Here is a 23,004-nt window from a genome sequence, read left to right on the forward strand (position 1 = left end):
TTAGACAAAGGACAGGTCAGCCTCCACTTGTCTTCTTGAACCTGGCCCTGCGAACGCTCAGAGCACGGGCTCGAGGGTCGAGAGCCAACTTTTTGGCGCGGAGGGGAAAGGAAAGGTGTCTGTGAGCCACGGCCACCTGAGCCCTGAGCCCTGACCCCTGAGCCCTGGCGTGGAGAGGCTGCCGGGACCCCTGCCTGAGCTACTGCAAATGGTGCCTGCCTTTCAGGTCACTTTCAGGAAAGACCACCTGGAGGCCTGCCTGCTCTCCCTGGGGTGTGACGTGATGGCCCGAGAGCGCAGCAACTTTGAGACCTACTCCATGTGCTACGAGCACGTGCTGCAGCACACGAGGCAGAGGCTGCGCCAGAGGGAGCAGGTGGGCGCCCGGGAGCCGCGGCGGGGGCGGGACGCCAGATCTCAGAAGGGAAAGTAAAACTGCAGGATGTGAGCAGGGACCGGGTGAGGTGGTTCTGCGGCCTGAATCGAGCGGGATGGTGCTCTCCAGACTTCCTGGTGGCTCATTTTCTTGGTATCTGGTACCCTTAGCTGTCATCATGGCCCCTGCAACACTGGGCTGTGTGTCTTGGAGGTGTCCAGCGGGGCACACAAGAGCTGACCCTCACACGGGCTGGGCCCCTTGGGGAAGTTGCGTTGCTGACCTTCCCTCCCTTGTGAAACGCAAAGCACCTGGTGCTGCTCCTGGTGTAAATCTAAAGTCAGAATCTTTGAGGGAATTCTCCTCTCAGACTGCGTATCACGGGCCAGTCTCGCTCATGAGAGGGTCTCAAAATGCAGCTCCATTGACAGATGGGGAGGTCAGGCGGGTGTCAGGGGGCTTGTCCTGAATTGGCTGGGGGAGTGGACATCTGAATTTGGCTGTGCGTTGGTTTTCCCTTCTCAGGAATTAGCTGTGCTGCAAAGAAGTCCAGTTCCGCCAGAAGACCGCGCTGGTGAGGTAGGTCAGTTCCCGCGAAGGTCCTCAGAGCTGGGCGGGGTGGAACTTCAGAATGTCATTTGCCTGTGTCACCATGTAGAAGCCCTGTCCAGGAAGTTGGTGCAGAAATACCCAAAGAGTGTGCTTTCACTGTTCGTGAGCAACCCCCGTCAGGAGCCTCTTTTCCTTCAGTAATTTTTTTTTTTTGGTTTTCAAAATTTTGTATTGGGGTGGAGTGTGCTGGTGTTGAGGGATACAGTTTGCTTTCTTTCGAGGCCAGTGAAAGTTCATTCCAAAAATAAAAGGTGTGTGGGTGAAGGTGTCAAAGGAAGGCCAGTATGGAGATAAAGGTCAAGACAGGTAAAAGATTTTCTCCAACTGAAAAGTGCTTGAGTGGCAGTTCCTCTGGGGTCATTTATTCAGTGACCATACTGAGCATGTATTATGTGTCTGGTGCTGCAGCAAGACTTTTAAAGCAGCCTGAGATCTTCTGCTGACATTTGTACAAGCAGGTCTTCATTAGAGTCAAATAGAAGTACAACTTTTTTCTTTTTCTTTTCTTTTCTTTTTTTTTTTTTTTTGGTCTTTTTGAGACAAAGTCTCACTCTGCAGTTCAGGCTGGCCATGAACTCACTTTGTAGCCCACGCTAGGCTCAAACTCGCAGCAATCCTCCTGCCTCAGCCTCCCAAGTGCTGGGATTACAGATGTGTGCCACCATGCCCGGGGAGAAGTACAATTCCTATACCAATCTATTAAAAAAAATTTCTTCAGTAGCAGTTTGGAAATACATATAGTTTGTGTGTGTATGTCTATATTTCTGCTGCTAGTGATGTATAGGAAAAATATGTAACTTCCAACCTACTAGATGTTAGATATACTGAGTTTGCCGGGTATGGTCGTGTACACCTGTAATCCCAGTACTCAGGAGGCTGAGGCAGGAGGATTGTTGCGAGTTTGAGACCAGCCTGGGCTACAAAGTGAGCTCAAGGCCAGCCTGAACTGCATAGCCAGACTCTGTCTCAAAAAGACAAAAACAAATAAACAAACAAAAAAACCCAGATATGCTGAGTTTGTGTTCCCTGAAGTTAAAGAATGAATTCTAAGGAACAACAGAGGTTAAGAGTAGGAAAACTTACCGGGGAACAGGAAGAGCTCCTGCGAGACAAGAGAAGTGCCGAATGGGTTGCCGACAAGTCCACCTCATGGAGAAAGTTTCATAGAGCAAAGTCACGAGGGGTGGGTACAGTGTGGGTCAAATTATAATCAACCAATAAGATTACAAGTATAGCCACTTAGCCAATATTGATCCAATAGTAGCAAGGGCATGTGGGTGACATCGTTCAACTTGATTAATAATCTGTACTCTTAGTCTTGTTGTTAGTTTTTGGGGTTTTTTTTTGTCTTTTTTTGAGACAGGGTCTCCCTGTGCAGTTCAGGCTGGCCATGAGCTCACTTTGAAGCCCAGGCTGGTCTTGAACTCACAACGATCCTCCCATCTCAGCCTCCCGAGTGCTGGGATTACAGACAAGCGGCACCACGCCCGGCCTTGTCACTAGTTTTAGTAGTCTTCCCATTAGTCTTAGTGTCTTTCCTAGTGGGTGGGAGAGGATGGCCCACCCCTAATGAGATAATGGTTTCTTTATGCCGGAAATCTCAGAAGGCTGGTACCAATAATCTAAGCTTCCAGTTTGTTTATCCCTTAGGGAAGAATGTAAATCTGGCCATTGTGACTTTCATCTTCTTTAGATGCGTCTCCAGCCAGTTTTGCTGCATTCTCATCTTCCACTGACTGCTGGGGGACCCAGCCCTGTCTCCCTGCCCACACTATTTCTACCTAACTCAGCTGTCTATAACGCTAGGTTGCAGAGCTCAGTCATGATCTCATCATGGAACTCACTGGGCTGAGAGCTCAGCTCACGGATTTGGAAGAGGAGAATCTGAATCTCAAAAAGCAGATTAGAAAAGAAGTCCAAGAAGAATATGAAGCATTAGTCCAAGCTTTGTTTATGACCTGTTTGCACATAAAAGTAAGTGTTCCGGGGGCTGGGGATTTAGCTCAGTGGCACAGCGCCTGCCTGGCAAGCCTGAGGTCGTGAGTTCAATTCCCGCTACCGGACAAAAAAAAAAAAAGTAAGTGTCCCATGCCTGTGTTCTGAGCAGCCCTGTGGCTCAATGAACGAATGGACTTAGTGGTCACAAGAGTCTCTGGAGAAGAATTTTCCAGCTGTTTCACTGGGGTAGTGGGGGAGAGAGGAGAGAGAGAGAAGAAGAAGAGGAGGGTATGGGAGGGAGGAGGAAGGGGAGGAGGAGATGATTGTCATTATTCTCCCTTGGATAATTTAGATGTTTATTTTCACACTTTCCTGCCAGTTGCTGCCGTTGCCGTCTGGGTGTGTTACAAGTAGGGGCGCTTTCTGCTCTGAATCCCCCCCGGGGTCCACCTCTGTTCTTCCTACGGAGGGAGGCTGCCCCGCTGGGCAAGTACAGTGCCCTGGGCCCAGCCAGATTCCAGTGGAGAGAGCAGCAGTCCCCTCCTGGGAACTTGCTAGTCAGATTCAGAACTGGAATCAGCTTTCAGAGACTTTCTCAACCCTCAGGAGGCCCACCCGCCTTCCTCGACATCCACTGTGAGGGAGCTGCTGACCTGCTGTGAGAGGAATGATGTCGGGCCTCCACATGATATAAGGGAACTGTAACTCCCAGCCTGCTAGGTGTCTGAAATGCTGAGTGCGTGTTCCCCAAAATCAAAGAATGAATTGTGAGGACCCATGGCTAAGAGTAGGACATTTATTGAGGGAAAGACAGCACTGCCTAAGACAGCAGGGGACTCAGAAAGCGGATTGTGCACCAGATCACGTCTCAGAGGAAGTTTTATAGAGCAAAATCACAAGGTGGGTGAAAAATCACAAGGTGGGTGCAAGGTGGGTCAAAGCTGTCATCAACCACTAAGAGGACAAGTGTAGCTGCTTAGGTGACACTGCCCCGTGGGGAAGCCGGTCACGTAGCAAGTGTACATGGAAAGGACAGGGCCTTTCCTGGAAGTGATGGGTCAGGAAGCCCTGGTCCCCCACCCAGGTGACTGATGCCTATTGAGAATATTGACCGCTACTGTTTATCCCTCAGGGAGATAGATAGGTGTAGTCATTCCGTCTTTCTCTTAAAGTCCAGCCTTCAACAAGTGTGTCTCCCGCTGCAGTTGTAGTGTGTCTCATCTTCTGCACTGACTCTTCGGGGGCCCAGCCCTGTCTGACTGCCCATGGTATTTATACCTAACTGAGCTGAGTATTGTCACCAAAGCGCCGTCCCAGGACAGGCGTGTGGGTATGCTCATGTGCGCAGCACTGTGGAAGCCGGTCACTTTCTTACAGTCTCCCAGCTGCTGGGAGCGTGATCCACTTCAGTACAGTCCTACAACCCCCCAAGTCCATCGCTTTCTCCAACCCAATCCGTTCCCTGCCCTTCCATCCAACCCCATTTGAGTCCTCACTCCCCCTTGTCTCTCTTTGGGCTCCCACAGGGGTCTCTAGGATTATGTTAACAGACAGTCCCAGGAACACTCTGCCTTGGCCCACTCATTCCAGACAGGATTAGAGATTTCCTCTTATCTGTGAACTACAAGCGCTTAAAAGATCAAACCTAAAATGCACTGGGCCTAGTGCTGCCAGAGAGGGATGAAGAGACAGTGAAGGTGGGGATTTGTTAAGCCGTCTTTCAGATGTGAGATTATTAGGAGTTTTCTCGAATTCCTTTCAGCTTCTGCCAGATTTCTAGATAATAATAATTAATAAGAATAATAAAGCGGACTCTTTCCTTCTCCCGGGCTAAAGCAGTTCCCCCAAAGCTCCCAGAGGAGGAAATCCCCACTCTGCTCCAGAACCCCAAGAAGATGACGCCGCTTCTACTGTGCACCCAGCAGCCAGGCCTCCTGCCGCAGTTCTCAGCGGGCGCCACCCGCTTGCCTTCTGGAGAACTCTGGGTGTCTTCATCTGCTCAGGCTCCCATTAAAAAATAACACCACAGACTGGTTAGTTTAAACGACAGAAATTTATTTTGTCCCAGTTGTAGGTGCTGGGCGTCACAGACCAGCATGGGCTGTTTCTGGTTTGCAGATGGCGCCTTCTTCGTGTGTCCTCACAAGACGGAGAGACAGAAAAGGTCTCCCTGCCTTTCTCCTCTCCTCAGGCCACAGTCTTATCTGACTAGGGACCTGCCCTATGGCCTCATCTTAACTTTAACGACTTCCTCAAGGTCTTATCTCTCCACATTGGGGGTTAGGGTTTCAGCGAGCAAATATGAAAGGACATTATCGAGTGCATAGCCCTGCCCAGAGTTGTCCTTGGCCTATATCATACTGTCTCACCGAAGCCGTCACCATAGCCCCCTGAACCGAATGCTTCCTTGTGAGGTTTCTGCTGGAGCCTATCATGGAAGGCAAACAGCCCAATCTCTTCCTCTACTTGTCCATATTTAATGGAGTTGCTTGGTGGTAGCTCAGTTACGGTGTCTTCTGTGGTCGGATTCTACTCGGAGTCAACCCGGCTGCAAAACTCCTCAGTTCAGCTGTCCCTTTCGCCCTCCCCGGGGAATCTGGTCAGCAGGTTTCCTGCCTCTGCCTCCTCACCATTCTCTCATCCCGGCTCGAGGCGCTCCAGCACATTTGGAGGCCGGGCGATGGCGCCCTGTGGGTTACAACTGGTGCTCAAGGCCCATGTGTGGCTTCCGTGTAATGCATGTTGGGGAAATTGTGTGTGTGGGGATGTTCTAGCATGAAATCACTTCCAAAGGTTAGGTTTTAGAAGGCAAAGAGCTTTCTCCACTGTCTGTCCTGCCATTTTGACCCGAGCCTGCACTTTTCAGGAGAAGCTGGATGAGAATCAACTTAATTTGATCCAGAACGTGTGTGAGCTCATCGACGAAGTCAGAACAGAAGGGACTGCCAGTATGAAAGAGCTAAAGGAAAAATGGGGTTCAGCCAGGCCTGACAAAGGACTGAAAGAAAACCCAGCCAAAGTACGTGATTGTAGTAAGCATTTCATCCCAGCATTTGCCCCACTGTTCACTGTTAACATGCCAGTCGGAGCCGGGCGTGGTGGCGCACACCTGTAATCCCAGCAGTCAGGAGGTTGAGGCAGGAGGATCGTTGCAAGTTCAAGACCAGCCTGGGCTACAAAGTGAGCTCAAGGCCAGCCTGAACTGCATAGCAAGACCCTGTCTCAAAAAGACCAAAAAAACAAAAAACAAAAAACAAAAACAAAAAAACATGCCAGTCACACTTCCCTGAGAACACACTGCACTGGGAACAGTGGCTCATGCCAATAATCCCAGCTGCTTGGCAGGCTGAGGCAGGAGGATCACAAAATCAAGGCCAGCCCGGGCTATAGAGAGACCTTGTCTCAAAAAAATTAATCAGAGGCTGGGGATGTATCACTTGCTCAGCATGCACAAGGCCCTGCCTTAACCCCCAGCACTGCAAAATAAATACATAAATAAATACGTAAAGAAAATAGTAAATGAATATAGAGGCGCTGGGACTCACTATAGTCTGTGCTCTTTTGGAGGGCAGTTTCTGCTGTTAGGATTCATCCCCTTCCTCAGGGACAAGTGTTGGAGGGAGTCTTTCCCTAAAGCGAGGCCTTGTTGGCAGGAGCAGCTGCAGGCCCTGGAGCAGGACAACCGCCGCCTGGCCGCCCTGCTGCGCGCAGTGAGGAGCCTGGGCCGCTGGAGACTGGCTGCGCAGCAGGCTCGCTTCCGGGGCCAGCTGAGCAGGGCGGAGCAGGTGAGTGCACCTGAGAGAGCAGCCCGCAGCCCAGGGGATGCTCCAAAGTCCTCCAGACTGTGCCCTCACCCCCCCCCCCCGCACTGGTGCGGCCTTGCCAAAAACTGACAGCTGGCGATTTTTCCCAGGCAGAAGCGGTAGCAGAGCCTAGGGAGATAGGGTAGAATCAGAAGCAACTGCAAGGAAGAGCAGAGCAGAAAATGGAGCACAAGGGAAATAAAAAGATGGAGGAGAGATTTTTATCCAGGACTCAAGGCTGCTTCATCCAAAGACCACCGTCTTTGGGTCTCATTCATGATAATCTGAGGGAGAAGAAGTAACAAAATAAGAAGTGGAAGTTCTGCTTCAAGGCAACTGAAAACCAAAGTACATATTGATAGAGGCTTGGGAATCTCCAGTTACTGTTTCTGAAAATCTTTATTCTGAATCGGTGCCATTGTTCATTAAAATCACAAAAGCAGTGACCAACAAAAATCTGTTCTACCCGGAGTTTTAAAGGAGGACAGGGGTGGCGTACACCTGTAATGCCAGCACTCGGGAGGCTGAGGCTGGAGGATCTTTGGGAGTTCGAGGCCAGCCTGGGCTACAAAGTGAGCTCACGGCCAGCCTGAACTGCACAGAGAGACCAGACAAAAAATAAAAAATAAAAAAAATAAAGGACAGAGTATGAAGTGCTTCATATACTGATTGTGAAACTAAAAGTATGGAAAGGAAACTTATCTGCTACCTTACTATTAACAGGAATCTATTCAAAGTAAAAAAGAATGTCTGCGCATCAAACTAATGGCCGAACAAGAAGCGGGTCTGTTTCGTCAGCAGCTACTGGCCCTCAGGCAGGCCCTGGCCAGCGCTCAGGCTGACAACTCGAGGCTGCGGGAGCAGCAGGAGCAGCAGGTACCGCAGCCGCAGGGCCTCTTCCTCCCTGTCTCTGGACGCAGTCTGCAAAGCTCAGCATGGCCGTAGGCGCAGCCCCGGGCCGCCAGGGCCGCACACTGTGAGGCCAGGCAGACGGCACACTCAGGAAAGATGCCCCTGCCCTCGGCCTCCTTCTCCCCCATTTCAGCCCACAAGCCAAGGCCAGTGCAGGAGGCTTTTATTCTTGTATTTGGCTCCCCTGTAAAGACATTACTCATCAGGATCAAAGCGCACCTCAGGACCGAGGTCTCCCACGCAAGTCCTGGCTTCTCGTGCTCCAGGCACCCTGTCCGTGCGCAGCAGGCGTCCCGGCTGCAGTGTCAGCCCCAAGCGCAGAGTGTCTGGGCCTTGCCAGGGAGCTGCACTGTCTTCCTTTCAGAAGTGGGGCTGCTCCGTGGAAGCTGGCCTATGATAAAGCGCTTTGGGCTTAAGCTTTTCACAAGTGTGCCAACCCCCTGGCATGAGTGAAGCAGGAGACTGTAGCTTTAGACCCCTTTATCTCATAGGAACTGCTCTGAAATGTGCCCAAATCCATTAGAATACGTTGGCACTCCACATCTGTCCTAGGCGTAGACTCGGAACAGTTAAGTTTAAATACAGCCCAGGAAAGCGGGGCACATGTAAAGCATGAAATGTAATTTGTGCTTTTTTGCACCCTAATTCTTCTATGAGCAGCTTCAGATGAGCTGGTTATACAAAGTGCTGGGTACGCTATAAAGGCACCAGACAAATATGCATAATCATTGTTAAGATTATTACTAAGAACTGACCTCTTTGAATTCTTAGAGCACTATTGATTTAAAAAACTTTGGGACAGAACCAAATTATTACTACTCTTTGCCTTGTAGAATCTGGCTTCCCCGGAGCTATTTTGAAAGTAAAAACAAAGCCAAAATCAGAATGTCCCTCCTGATTCATTGCTTTATGGCCTGCCCCTCCTCTCCAGAGTTAAACCCTTCAGCTGTTGTCAACCCATGACAATGCAAACCGTAGGATGAATATGATTATTTGGTTAATAAGCTAAGCATAGCACACATTTTCATCAAATGTTAGTATTAAAAGTTCAAATTAACCAGGTGTGGCGGCACGGGTCTGTAATCCCAGCACACGGGAGGCTGAGGCAGGAGGATCGCTATATGCATTGGAGGCCAGCCTGGGCTACAAAGCAAGTTCAAGACCAGCCTGCATTACCAGCGAGACCCTGTCTTAAAAAAAATAAATGAATAAATAAAATAAAAGTCAGAAAAATAAATAAAAATAAAATGAATAAATTTAAAAAATAAAATAAAATGAATAAATAAAATAAAAATTAGTTGGCCTTATATTGGTGTAGGGTAGCATCACCACTTGCCTGGGTTTTGTTGTTGCATATTTACTCGTTTGTTCAGTTTATTTGTGGGCCTCGGGGCTCACAGTCTAAACATCAGGCCAGGCAAGGTCCTGTGTCCCCGCTCACACAGGCCAGAATAGCCGGGCTGTCTCCTCCACGGAGACCTGCTGCTGCCGGGAAGGAACAGTTCCCTTCTTTGGCCCTGTGGCCCTTTCCTCACAGGCTCAGCTGCTGAAGGAGTCCGAACACAGGGCGACCCAGGAGGCCCTCACCCGGCGGCAGCTGGACGGCATAAGGACATGTAGCGTGGAGAAGCTCTTGGAGGACGTGCGGCTCAAGGAAGGGCAACTCCAGCTCCGGACTGAAGAGGCGGAGAGGGCCTCACAGCTGGGCCGGCTGCAGCGGAGGAAGCTAGAGAGAGAGCTCCACCAGGTGCGCCCCAAAAGGCGTCTTGCGCTCCGGCCGGCTGCCCTCCGCAGCAGGGTCCCGCCTCCCTCTTCCAGGCGCGGAGAAATAGTCACTTCTCTTTCTTTGTTGGTACAGTGTAGATATACGTAATGATCGAGTCCATCATAGGGAATTTGTGCCTGTCCGTGACGCAACTTGCTTCTGTTTTTTCCAGTTCCCCTCCGCCCTCTTCAACCCTTCTTCTCCTCCTTATTTACAAAAGCTGTGTTTCCATTTTTCCTTCTATTCCTTTGTTCTTGTCCCTTCCTTTCCCTCTCCCCCTTTCCTTGTTCCCCTTCTCGTTTGAAAATTTTTTCCCATTTCCCAATATCTATTATATATTTTGATCCTTATTTACACTTTTGGTTTCTCATACCATAGAAAGTATGTGATATTTAAACATGTGTGTCCAGGGCAGGAGGTATAGCTCAGCAGCACAGCGCCTGCTTGGCAAGCGCAAGGTCATGAGTTGGATTCCCGGTACCAAACAAACAAACAAACAAAAAGAAGTGTGTCCGATTTATTTCACTTAAAAGTGTGGTCTCAAGGTGCATCCTTCTAGAAATGGTTCAAGTTTATCCTTCTTTATAGCAGAGTAGTACTCCCTTGTATGAAAAACCCACGTCTTTATCCATTTATCAGTTGATGGGCTTTTGGGCTGTTTCCAAGATTTGGCTATTACAAACTGTGGTGCTATAAACAAGGGTGTGCATATATCATTGTGTGATGCTTTTAATTCTTTTGGGAAGATATCAAGAAGGAGAATAGCTGGGTCAAATGGAACCTCTATTTTAGTTTTTTGAGGAATCTCCACACTGATTTCCAGAGTGGGTGCACTGGTCTATGCTCCTACCAACAGTGGAGAAGTGTTCCTTTTTTCCCACAGCCCCTCTAGCATTTGTTATTGGTTGATTTCTTTTTGTTGTTGTTGTTTTTTTCTGGTACTGGGAATCGAACTTATAACCTCGCGCTTGCCGGGCAGGTGCTGTGCCTCTGAGCTAAATCCCCAGCCCCCAACTAAATCCCCAGTCCCCTTGGTTGATTTCTTGATAACAGCCATTTTTAGGGGCCCAGGATTTAGCTCAGTGGTACAGCACCTGCCTGGTAAGCATGAGGTCCTGATTTAAATTCCCGGTATCCTCCCCCGACAAAATAATAATAATAGCCATTCTTTCTGGGGTGAGAAGGAATCTCAGCGTTGTTTTAATTAGCATCTCTCCGATGACCAATGATGTTGAATATATTTTCATATTTATTTGCCATTGGTACTTCATCTGATAAATGTATATTTATCTCAGATACCCATTTTTGGATTGGGTCTTTAAATCTGGGGGATCTGAATTTTTTGAGTTCTTTATATATTTGGGTTTTGTTTGTTTGTTTGTTTGTCTTTTTGAGACAGGGTCTGTCTATGTAGTTCAGGATGGCCTTCAATTCCCTATGTAGCCCAGGCTGGCCTTGATTGTGGTGATCCTCCTGCCTCTGCCTCTGCCTCTGCCTCTGCCTCCTGGGTGCTGGGGTTACAGGCATGTGCCGCTATGCCCGGCTTCTTTATATATTCTAGATAGTAATCCTTTGTTTGAGGAACAGCTAGCAAACACTTTTTTCCCCACACTGTGGATTGCCTGTTTACTCTCTTGTTGGTTTCTCTTGCTGCACTAAAGCTTTCTATAAGATGAGATCCCAGTTGTTTTTTGGGATAGTTCCTTTGAGATTGGGGTCTTGTTCATAAAGTCTTGCCTACACCAGTGTCTTCAAAAGTTTTACCTATTGTATATTCCAGCAGATTTAATATTTCTGCTTTAGTATTTAGATCTTTGATCAATTTCAATTTTAGTTCAGGGCATGGTGAAAGACATGGGTCCAATTTTACTCTTCCACATGTGGAAAGCCAGTTTTTCCAGCACCGTTTCTTAAAGAGGCTATCTTTCTTCCAGTGAATGTGTTTGGCAGCTTTGTCAACAAAGATAAGATCACTGTGTGTGTCTGGAGTTGTTTCTGCCTCTTCTAATCTGTTCCATTGATCCTTGGGTCTGGTTTTTGCCAGTACCATGGTTGTTGTTTTTTTTTTTTAATCGTAGTAGCTTTTTTTTTTTTTTTTTTGAGACAGTTTCACTATGAAGTTTAGGCTGGCCTTGAACTCACTTTGTAGCCCAGGCTGCCTCAAACTTGCAGTGATCCTCCTGCCTCAGCCTCCCAAGTGCTGGGGTTACAGGCATGTACCCCAAGCCCAGCTTATCATAGTAGCTTTGTAATACAATTTCAAGGCTGGGATTGTGATGTCCCCTGCCTTGCCCTTGTTGCCCAGAATTGCCTTTGATATTCTAGGTCTCTTTGTTTTGTTTTGTCGTTTGGTACTAGAAATCGAACTCAGGACCTTGCGCTTGCCAGGCAGGCACTTGTGCCACTGTCTAGGTCTCTTCTGGTTCCCAATGAATTTTAGGATTGTTTTCTCTAATTCTGTGAAACATACTATTGGAATTTTGAACAGGATTTCATTAGATCTGTATAAAAATTTTGAAAATATGGCCACTTTAACTATATTGGTTCTTCCTACCAAAAAGCAAGGGCTATCTTTCAACTGTTTGATATCCTCTTCAGTCTTCTTTTTCAGAATACTGTAGTTCTCAATGTAGAGGTCTTTTAATTCCTTTGTTAGATTGTTTCTTAGTTGTTTTTTTTTTTTTATTTTTGGTTGCTATTGTGGAAGGTATTGTTTCCCTAATTTCTCTCTCAGTAACTTTTTTTATTTGTGTATGGGAAGGGTATTGATTTTTGAGTGTTGATTTTATTTCCAGCTGTGCTACTGAATTTGGTTATTAAATCTAGAAGTCTTTTGATGGAGTTTTTGGGTCATCTGCAAATAATGATAATTTACCTTCTTCCTTTCCTATCCTTATTGAGATAAATACCTTCTATTCCAATTTTCTGTAAGGTTTCTATAATGATTGGGTATTGGACTTTGTCTTTGTCAAACTTTATCAAAACTTAACTTTGTTAAATACTTTTTCTGCATCAGTGATCATATAGTTTGTGTTCTTGGTTCTGTCAATATGTTGTATTACATTTATTGACTTGCATATGTTGAACCGTCCCTGCATCCCTGGGATGAATCCTACTTGGTCATGGTGTATGACCAATCTTCTTGATGATTTGCTGCATTCTGTTTCCAGTATCTTATGGAGAGGATTTCTGTGTCTGTGTTCATTTTGGAGATTGGCCTATAGTTCCATTTTTTTTGCTTGGATCTCTGTGGTTTTGGTGTCAGGATAATGCTTGCTTCCAGGAATCATTTTGGGAGTATGGCTTCCCTTTCAGTTTCATTAAAGAGTTTGAGAAGTAGTAGCATTAGGTCTTCTCTAAATTTCTTGTAGAATTCAGCAGTGAATCAATCAAGGTCTGGGCTTTTCTTTGTTGATAGGTTTTTAATTACAGCTTCAATTTCTTGACTAATATTTGTTTGTTTAGACTATTTATATCTTCTTGATTCAGTTTGGATAATTCATATGTATCTAGGAATCTGTCCATTTCTTCTGCATTTTCCATCTTATTAGAATACAGGTTCTCAAAGTAGGTATTGATCTTCTGGATTTCTGCAGGATCTGTTGTGATTTCACCCTTTTCATTTCTAATTGCATGGATTTGAGTCTTTTTTTGATAAGATTGGCTAAGGATTTTTCAATTTTATTTAATCTTTTAAAGAACCAACTCTTCAGTTGGTAGGTTCTTTGTATTGTTTTCTTAATCTCCATTACATTACTTTTTGTTCTGATTTTTATAATTTTCTCCCTCATACAGGCTTTGGGCTTGACTTGCTCTTCTTTTTCCAGAAGTTTGAGGTTTAAGTTGTTTATGTGAGTTCACTCTGTTTTTCTGATATGGGAATTCACCACTATAAATTTCCCTCAAAGAACTGCTGTCATTGTGTCCCATAAGTTCTGGTATGTTGTATTGTCATTATTGTTTAATTGTAGAAATTGTTTAATTTCTTCTTTAATTTCATCTGTGACCCATTGTTCATTCAGGAGGATGTTATTTAATTTCCATGTGTTTATGAAGTTCTTGCTGTTTCTTTTCACACTGATTTCCAATTTCATCACATTGTGGTCTGATAATATGCATGGGATAATTTCAATGCATTTACTTAAGCATGCTGTATGAGCTGGTATGTGGTCTATTCTGGAGAACATCCTGTGTACAACTGGGAAGGGTGTGTATTCTGATGGTGTGGGGTTGAGCACTCTGTAGACATCTACTAAGTCCATTTGTCCAAAAATTTCATTCAGTTCTTATATTTGTTGATTTTTTTTTTTGTCTAGTTGATCTATCTGTTTGTGACAGTGGGGTATGGAGGTTCCCCCATTACAATTGCATTAGTGCTTATTTGATTTTTCTTGCCTGTTAATATTTGTTTTTTGTGTTTTTTTTTGAGACAGGGTCTTGCTATGCAGTTCAGGCTGGTCTTCACTCACTTCATAGCCCAGCTGGTCTTGAATTTCAGTGGTCCTCCTGCCTCAGCCTCCTGAATGCTGGGATTACAGGCATGCATCACCATGCCCAGCATTTATTTCTTTTATATAGTTGGGTGAACAGGTATTTGGTGCATATATATTTATCATTATTATTTCTTCCTCTTCGATTGTTCACTTTACAAGGATATAATGACATTCTTTGTCTCTCTTAATCAGTCTTGGCTTGAAATCCACTTTATCTGGAAATAGAAAAGCTACCTGTGGTTTTTTTTTCTTTTCTGGGTTCCTGTCACATGGAGTATTGTTTTCCATCCTTTGTTTTGTCTATGAAGTTATTTTTGAATTAAATGTATTTCTTCATGCAGCATGTTTTTGGATCTTGATTCTTGATCTATCCTGCCAATCTGTTTCTTTTGATTAGTGAATTGAGACCATTTACATTGATGGTTATAACTGATATGTATGAACTTATCCTTGTTATGTTAGTTTCCTGTTTCTAGTTCCCTTTTTTCCCTCTCTGTTTAATTACTTGCTTTGCCTAGTGGATTCATTCTGTTGGGGTTCATGGAGTTGTAATCCTTGTTCTGTCTTTCTAGAATGTCCTTCAGAACTTTTTGGAGTCTTGGTTTGGTGGTCATGAATTTCTTGAGGTATTCTTTGTTGTGGAAGTATATTATTTCTTCATTATTTTTTTGTTTTGTTTTGTTTTGTTTTGTCTTTTTGAGATAGGGTCTCACTATGCAGTTCAAGCTGACCTTGAGCTCACTTTGTAGCCCGGGCTGACCTTGAACTTGCAATAATCCTCCTGCCTCAACCTCCTGAGTGCTGGGATTACAGGTGTGCACCACCACTCCTGGCTTTGTTCATCAGTTTTGAAAGTTAGTTTTGCAGGGTGCATCAATCTGGGTTGGAAGAGTTTTGTTTTGTTTTAGGGCATGAAATATTTTTCTAAGCTCTCCTTGACTTGAGGGTTTGTGTTGAGAAGTCTGCTGTGATTCTGATGGACTTTCCTTTATATGTGATTTGTTTCTTTTCTCTAACAGATTTTAATATTCCATTCTTATGTTGAATTTTTGGAATGTTTTCTATTATATACCTTGGTGTAGCTTTTTTTTTTGGTCATGGCTAATTGGAGTTCTATACGCCTCAATTAGTGTATGTCAAATTCTTTTTCAATGCTTGGCAAGTTTTCTGGCATTACTTTTGTGAACAGGTTTTTTTTATGTTTTTTGTGCTATCTCCTGCTTTTTAATTGACTCTGATCAATCTTAAGTTATTCTTCTTTGCAGCTATTGGATTGATTTTTCATGATCCTTTGCTATTTTTAAGAAGTCTTTCTTTTCATGATCGCTAACTGCAATCCTGTCTTCTATATCTGATATTCTGTCCTCACATTGGCTCATTCTATTGTGCATACTTTCAATGGAATTTTAATCTCCCGTATATGTGTTTGAATCTGTTTCATGTATTCCATTTTTCCCCTAAGTTTGGTATTCTTGGTTTCCATTGTTTTCCTAACCTCCTCTATTTTGTTATCTGTATCTGCTCTAGAGTCACTAACCATGTCTTTCATTATGGTCACCATTACTATAGTTATCTGAGAGATTATTTCTGATTTGATTCATTCATCTGCCTTATTACTTCACTGTTACCACTTTAGAGAGTTCAGGTGGGTGGCTTTCAGATTGTTTCATGTAATTGCTACCTGTGTTTGGCTTTGGTGAGCTGGAAGCCTGGGGTTGCATCTTAAGTGTCTTCTCATTTTCTATTTTTTTAAAGTCTAAGTCTTAGGTTGATGCTTGTAAACTGCTTGTGGCAGGTAGCTTTATTACTAGTATTCAAAACCCTTGGGAAATGACTGCTTCTCAGAGATGTCTTCCAGGTGTTGTTGGCTTTTGGGTTTTGAGTATGTTTCAAGATCCTCTCTCTTCAGTTTGCTGGGAATGAGGAGTTGCTTGCCTATTTGACCTGCCCCTGGTTCTGTGGCAATGGCCTAAGAATGGTCATATAGTTTATGACCCTTACGTAATCTCGGTTTTGGCATACCAGGAAGAATGACTGATTAGTATAATGATATCACCTTGGCTAAAGTAGTACAATCACCAATAACAATCATTTTTTTTTTTTTGGTACTGGGAATCAAACTCATGACCTCAGGCTTGCCAGGCAAGCGCTTATGCTGCTGAGCTATATCTCTGGCAAAAGTCATCCTTTTTTTTGGTACCAGGAATTGAACTCAGGACCTTGTGCTTGCCAGGCAGGCACTTGTGCCACTGTGCTATATCCCCACCAGTCGGCAATAACAATGGCATCAAACACAGCATAAAACATGACAGACAGTGGTAGACATTAATTTGCCACCTTTAACCATATGAACTATGTTTATGATTATATAGCAAAACCTAAAACAAACCAGAAAATTATATGTAGTAAATATGCCCTTAATATGGTGATTTTACCCTCAAGGCAGAAAATTTAAAAGAGGTTAGGGGGGAAAATAGAGAAATAGAAGAGGAAGAGAATAGAAGCAGTGCTAGAGGACAAAAGATCACACAAACTCTGGGAAATGGTGAAGAAGACAGAAGGGAAAGAGAGAAGGTAGAAATAAAAACAAGAACAGAACAACAAGAAAACTAGAAACAATGTTCCCATTCATATGAAAACAAGAACAAACAATCCATAAAAAGAAGAATACAAAACAAAACAAAAACAAACACAAACAAGACAAAAAATGTCCACTTCAGGACATGGCCGTGCCGTCACTGGTAGACTCTGGGCAGACAGAGCCCAGATCCATGTTGATTAATACCAGCCAGCCAGCCACAGATTTACAGTGAGGTGGTGGATAACCCCAGGAAGTCTGCACCTTTAGTTCCACTGAAGTTTAGGCTGGGTTTGGCTGTGAAGGTGGAACCTAATTTGTTCAGCCTGCAACAGTGTGTGTGCCTCCTGCCATGAATTCAGCTCCTCAACCTTCTGCCAATTTGAACTCAGTTCTGCCTCACCCTGACACTGGGAGCTACTAGATGGAGCCAGCCTGCAGGTGCAGTTGAGTTCTGAGCTCAGTTGTCCTCTCTCCAACATGGCTACCAGCCAATTGCCTTCTCCTTTTTTTTTGAGACAGGGTCTTGCTATGCAGTTCAGGCTGGCCTTGAGTTCACTTTGTAGCCCAGGCTGGCCTCAAGCTCCCAAGGATCCTCCTGCCTCAGTCTCCTGAGTGCTGGGATTACAAGCGTGCACCACCATGCCCAGCTAAATTCCTATAATTTGGATGATTGAAAAAATAGAAATTTATTTTATCACTGTTCAGGAGACCAGAAGTCTAAACTTGAGGTATTGGTAAAACTGATTCCTTAAAGAAGCTCTGAGGAAAACCATCCCAGTCTCCTCCTTGGCCTCTAGTGACAGCCAGCACTCAGCATTGCTTGGTATGTAGTTGTGTCACCCCCATTTCTCTTCATCATCCCATGGCCTGCTCACTTATGTGCCCTTCTGTGTCTGTCTTACTTTTCCCATTGCTGAGACAAAATACCTGACACAAAGTTAAAGGAGCAAAGGCCTATTGTAGCTTACAGTTTGTAGAGCTTTCAGTCCACAATCAGCTGACTCCAAGCTGGGGTGGCACATGCCAGAGGGGCATCACAGAGGAGAAACAGTTCATAGAAGGTAGAAAAGCAGCAAAGCAGCAAAATAGCAAGCAATAAGCAGTGACAACAGCACCCGGTTCACATCCCTTATATTCTACCCAGGCTTCCTGTCCTTAGGAGAAGTAGCACTCACTCCCAGGGTGGGACACCCATAGTCCTACCATCACACCATGAATCAGAACCAGCAGCACATCCTCAATCACAGTGTCACACACTCTAGATCCAGCCACCTCTGAAAAGCTCCACCTATGACCACATGAGGGTCTGGGTGGACATCTAGATACAAGATACAATAGTATCTTTACCCTGTCCTCTTCTTGAAAAGGCAGTGGTCAGTCTGTGGGCTTACACTTGTAATCCCAGCATTCTGGTAGTCTGAGGCAGGAAGATCACAAATTCAACCCCACCCTAGGCAACTTGGCAATTCAGTGAGACCCTGTCTCAAAACAAAACAAAACAAAAACAGCCAAGGATATAGCTTAGTGGCCCACTGCCTGCCTAGAAAGCACAAGGTCCTGAGTTCTATTCCATGTATCAACAAAACAAAACAAAGTCATTAGATGTAGGGTTCATCCTAAGCCCATTGTGGCCTCATCCTGACTTAGTTGTATCTGCAAAGACACCATTTCCAAATAAGGTCACATAAGTTCCAGGAGGATATGAATTTTGAGGGGACACTATTCAACACACTACAATATGTATTCCTTGTTTGTTAAATGATAAATTTAAAAAGAAGTGCCTGTGGTCTCTGTAAATGAGGTCCCTTTGGACCCAGCTCCTGTCCAGCTGGGGGACCAAGGTCAGGTGCAAAGGAAGAGCTGTCCAAAGCAATCCAGAGCCTGATCCCAGGGCTTGGCCTTGTCGAAGGCCAGGGAGTGATGCCCAAGGACCTCCCAGACACGCTGAGCTGAGATAGTGATCTGGGAGGGGCATCAAGTCTTTCTTCCACTTTAGACTGCAGGGGCTCCTCTGGGTCCTTCGTGTAGACTCTGTCCCTTGATCCTGTGTGAACTGAGCCCTAAACTGCCTATTCCTCAACCTGTCTGATGAAATAAACATAAAAAATACATAAAGGTCAGGCAAGAGGATTCAACACCAACCTAGTGAGACCCTATTTCCAAATAAAATATAAAAAGGCTGGGGAGGCAGCTTGGTGGTCCCTGGGTCCAGTCCCCGGTATCACCAAGTTAAGTTCTGGTCTTCCTGAAGTCCTGGATTCTTAGAAGGACAAGGTTAGGTCTGAGTTCAGCTTATCCAGGACTTTGCGAAGACCTGCTGCTGGTGCCGGGGTGACCTGGGTGCACACCCTTCCTCAGAGCTCTGGTGTGAACTTCGGGAACTAACGTGAGCACACACAGCATCTCCACTTCCCACCCCTGTCCCCTCAGCTGAGAAGCCGGCTTGCCCAGGAGCACAGCATGAAGCTGGACGCCTTCCGGCGGGTGGAAGAGCTACAGAGTCAGCTCAGTCTCCCTGAGCAGCCATCCGTCCCGATGAGCTCCCCGCGTGGTAAGCATACCAGTCTCCATCTCAAGAATTACCCAGTCTCGGGGGTCTGCATTGACCAAGGGCCTCCGTGACTAATAGTAACAAGCCAGGTGCTATTGTGGGTTCCCCACAATGTTTGTTGAGTGAATGAATGAATAGCACATGAACGGATAAAGCTTAATTCTGATTTTCAGTTAGAATTTTCTCCTTTACTGTGGAGTACTCACATCTATTCCAAAATGTTTCAATCAATAGTAACAACTGGTCTAGGGATGCACAACATACCTCTTAAAGAACACGGAGTACTTCACAGGGCTTTGAAGCATCGTAATGGCTTGGGACCCTGATGACCACATTTCTCTGATGTTATTCACAAAGTGCATTGTGACGCTTGGGTATGGGGGCTTAAGGGCAGCACACAAAAATGGCAGCTGAAACAGTCCTCTGGATGACAGTAAACTTGCTTCCTCTTCTGTAAGACGAAGACTAAATAAATGGTTCTCCTCTAGCTCTGACTCTCAGAAATATCACCAAACATTAAGATTTTCCTTTTGTTAGGATCAGCCAAGTCCCTTCCCATTATGTAGCATAGCCTAACAGTTGAGCTTTGGAGGAAGACAAGCCAGAATCCTGTCACTGCTGGCTGTATGACCTCAGAAGGGTTCATTAGCCTTTCTGTAAAATGGGAATACCAACCTAAAGGGCTTGTCCTGAGGATTAATGAAATAATGTATATTCTGATGCTTAGGTATGGAGAACTGGAGTGAGGTACAGGTGGGTGGGAAACCCTCCTTCCCAAGCTATGGATGGGGCCTAAATCACAGGGAGGCTCTTCCCAGGCCACAGCCCTGTTGTTCCCTTCTGCAGTGAGAAGAGGACTTTGTAGAATCACATGTCAAGGAACTAGGTCATAGCTGTCTTTTTGGCACCTAACATGCCAAGGGGACAGTCATCAACTGTACTAGCAGTGCTGAAGGGTAAAAGTCAGCCCTGTTCCATTTTTTCCTCCTCAGCTATTGGCCAGCTGGATTGTTCCTTTTCTCTTCTCTTCTTTTCTTTTTTTTTTTTTTCCTTTTCTTTTCTGAGACAGGACCTCACTATGCAGTTCAGTCTGGTCTTGAGCTCACTATGTAGCCAAGGCTGGCCTTGAACTCACAGGAGATCCTCCCACCTCAGCCTCCCAAGTGCTAAGATTACAAGCATGCACCACCATACTTGGTGCTAGCCGGAATCTTCACATGATCTTTTTTATTTTTGTACCAGGAATCAAACTCATGATCTCAGGCTTGCCAGGCAAGTGCTTATGCTGCTGAGCTATATCCCTGGCCCGCTAGCTGGAATCTTGAAGGGTTCTAGATCTCTCCTTCCTATAGCAGCAACAGCAACTTCCCTGTGTTCCCTGTCAAAACATAGGCACTGTCAAGATCATGCTCTTTTTACCTCAAGTTAATGTTGACTCACTGGATCTTGCAATTCCTGAGAAACTACAATTTGTCCTAGAGCAGTTACTCTTATTTTTTCTTTTCTTTTTTTTTTTTTTAACTAGGAATCAAACTCAGGACCTTGCCCTTGCCAGGCAGGTGCTGTGCCACTGAGCTATATCCCCGGCCCTAGAGCAGTTACATTTGAAATGCTTAAAGACAGCATTAGGTCAGCTGACTGACAAAGCTATAAAGTGTTCAGAGGTGCACTGGGTCAAGGCAGCCTGAGCAAACTTGGAGCTATTTCATGAGGACTGTTTTATCTCTGTCCCTGGGCTCTGAGGAGGCTGGGAGCAGAAAGGAAGTGGGGTCCCTTAGGCAGTAAGATGGCTCCCACCTCTGTATTCAAGGCCAGCAAGGCAGGAGTAGGGCATGGACTCCGACTAGGCCACCTTGAGTCATGCGCCAGTTTTGAATAGATCCCTGAAGCCAGGGAGTAAGATGCCTGATTGTCTTGGGCCAGCTCACCATTTCTCCACCGGCATCGAGGTGGGGTCAGCTCACTCTGTCCTCTCTGCAGCAACGACTTCAAATCCTCCTCATCTCTTTAGACCTCACCCTCCCCAACCCTTCATCTCCAGCTTCAGGGGAACTAAAACCTGTCAGATAGGCACTCCCTCCGTTTCTTATCCCAGCCCACCTCTGTGGATCCTCAGCTGTTTCTCCTTCTTTCCTATGAAGAAGAGAAGGTGCCTGCTCTGGTTTGGATGTGGTATGGATGTTTTCCCCAAGTTCCATGTGTCAGGGGCTTGATCTCCAGTGGGAGGCTGCTGAGAGGCAGCAGGACCTGTAAGGGATGGGGCCGAGTCGGAGGTCCATAGGTCACTAGGGAGCTTCTCTCTGGCTTCATGTTTCCAGATGTGATCTCTTCCTTCCTCAAGTACCCCGGCAGTGAGGCTCTCCTGGGTGGGGTCTGGAACTGCTGGACTCCAGCCTGCATCCCCACCATAGGATCTTGGATGGTCACTCTCCAGAACAGTGAATGAAATAAACTTACATTCTCTATAGAATTACCTTGCCTCAAGTGATTCATCATAGCCACAAAACAAAACAGGCCAGTATTGTTGTGCTTTTCCTTCTTGGGCCAGTCACTGTGGACAACATTATGGGGTTAATAGTATCCCTTAGTTACTTCGGGCTGATCAGGTCTGCAATCTCCTGAATGAGTGTACAACAAAGGCTAAATAGAAAGAGGCAAATGGTATGATTTCAGGGCTCCAGGAGGATCAAACCCCTCTTGCAGAACTCAAGATTCTCTCAGGGCTAAGACCAAGACCTTCTCTGGGTGGCCTGTATTCACTTGGTTATCAGAAGGGAGGGGGGTACTCAAGAAGGGTGGAACCACTCAAGGACTTCTCCAAGTAAGGTATTAAGTTAATCCACTCAAGAAGGGGATGCCTGAGGCTACAGTCTTTATCTAGTTGAGATCTGATCCAGGTGTCCTTGGCTGTGATCTTGTTTTATCCTTTGAGGCTTTCTGGCTTCGTCCACCACTATTGGTTCTAGTAGGGATTAGTGACTCACAGAGGTTCACTTACTATGAGTCTGCCATTTCCAGATAAGGAGCCAAGGCCTTGGACAGATCCACAAGTGAACATGAAAAGCCAATTGATTAATTTAAGTCCTGCTCATGTCTGCTGTGTAGTGGTCTCCATCACAAGATCTTATTTGCTCCTAGATTCTCAGGGATTTTTTTTTTTTTTTTTGAGACAGAGTCTCACTGTACAGTTCAGGCTGACTTTGAGCTCACTTTGTAGCCCAGGCTGGCCTCGAACTCACAATGATCCTCCTGCCTCAGCCTCCTGAGTGCTGGGATTACAGGTGTGCACCACCATACCTGGCTTTCTCAGGAATCTTGAAACTTTATCTGCTTCCTTTCTACACACTTGCATTTCCCATCCATGCACCCTTGTAATCTTGCAACCAACAATTACATGTCAGTCATATCTGTGCCAGAGTCAAAATCCACTGAAAGCTAAAAGCCTCCCTTCACCACATATGTCTTGTCCTTTTCCTGGCCTTCCTCTTTTTCTTCACAAACTTTGGAGAAGAGTGCTGGGTATGTAGCTCAGTGGTAGAGAGCTTTTCAAGAGTACACAAAGCCCCAGGTTCAATCCCCAGCACTACAAACAATAACAACAACAATAAAACTTCTTAAAAGATTTGCTATATTCACAACAAAAAGTAATAAATAACAGTGGCTGAAACATTATAAGAATGTCACTTCTTGTTTTTTTTTTTTTTTTGTCACTTCTTGTTAGCAAAGCTTAGCAGTGGGCTGTCGAGCTGGCTGTTACAGTGGCTCTGCCCCCAGCAAGCACCCCAGTTTCTCTCAGAGTTTGCCATTCTCAATTTGTGGCTTCCGCCTCATGAGCCAAGATGGCTGCTTAAGCTTTCTAGACAACAGGAAGAAGGGAGACAAAAAGAGGCCACTGCTTCCTTCCCGGAAGTCACAGGTGGCACTTCTGGATATATCTTGTTGGCCAACACTTCGCCTAAAAACTACACAAAGG

General features: G+C 45.5%; 1 protein-coding gene across 7 annotated transcripts in view; it reads left to right on the plus strand.

Annotated features, from left to right (window-relative positions):
• LOC102016034 (coiled-coil domain-containing protein 162-like) overlaps positions 1-23,004 on the plus strand; it is an 86,963-nt gene that overhangs the window by 54,931 nt on the left and 9,028 nt on the right. For 6 of the 7 annotated variants that reach the window (XM_013510809.1, XM_013510808.1, XM_013510812.1 and 3 more), the window contains 8 exons: positions 227-376; positions 902-955; positions 2,795-2,962; positions 5,793-5,945; positions 6,580-6,711; positions 7,453-7,605; positions 9,179-9,388; positions 18,911-19,031. In XM_013510809.1, coding sequence (XP_013366263.1) covers positions 227-376; positions 902-955; positions 2,795-2,962; positions 5,793-5,945; positions 6,580-6,711; positions 7,453-7,605; positions 9,179-9,388; positions 18,911-19,031 — 1,141 coding nt within the window. Of the gene's footprint in view, positions 1-226; positions 377-901; positions 956-2,794; positions 2,963-5,792; positions 5,946-6,579; positions 6,712-7,452; positions 7,606-9,178; positions 9,389-18,910; positions 19,032-21,349; positions 21,502-23,004 lie in introns of those variants that run through there. The other variant, XM_013510814.1, reaches the window with a different exon arrangement.

This window comes from Chinchilla lanigera, unplaced genomic scaffold (assembly GCF_000276665.1).
Source record: "Chinchilla lanigera isolate Chin_1 unplaced genomic scaffold, ChiLan1.0 scaffold00010, whole genome shotgun sequence".
Lineage (NCBI taxonomy): Eukaryota > Metazoa > Chordata > Mammalia > Rodentia > Chinchillidae > Chinchilla > Chinchilla lanigera.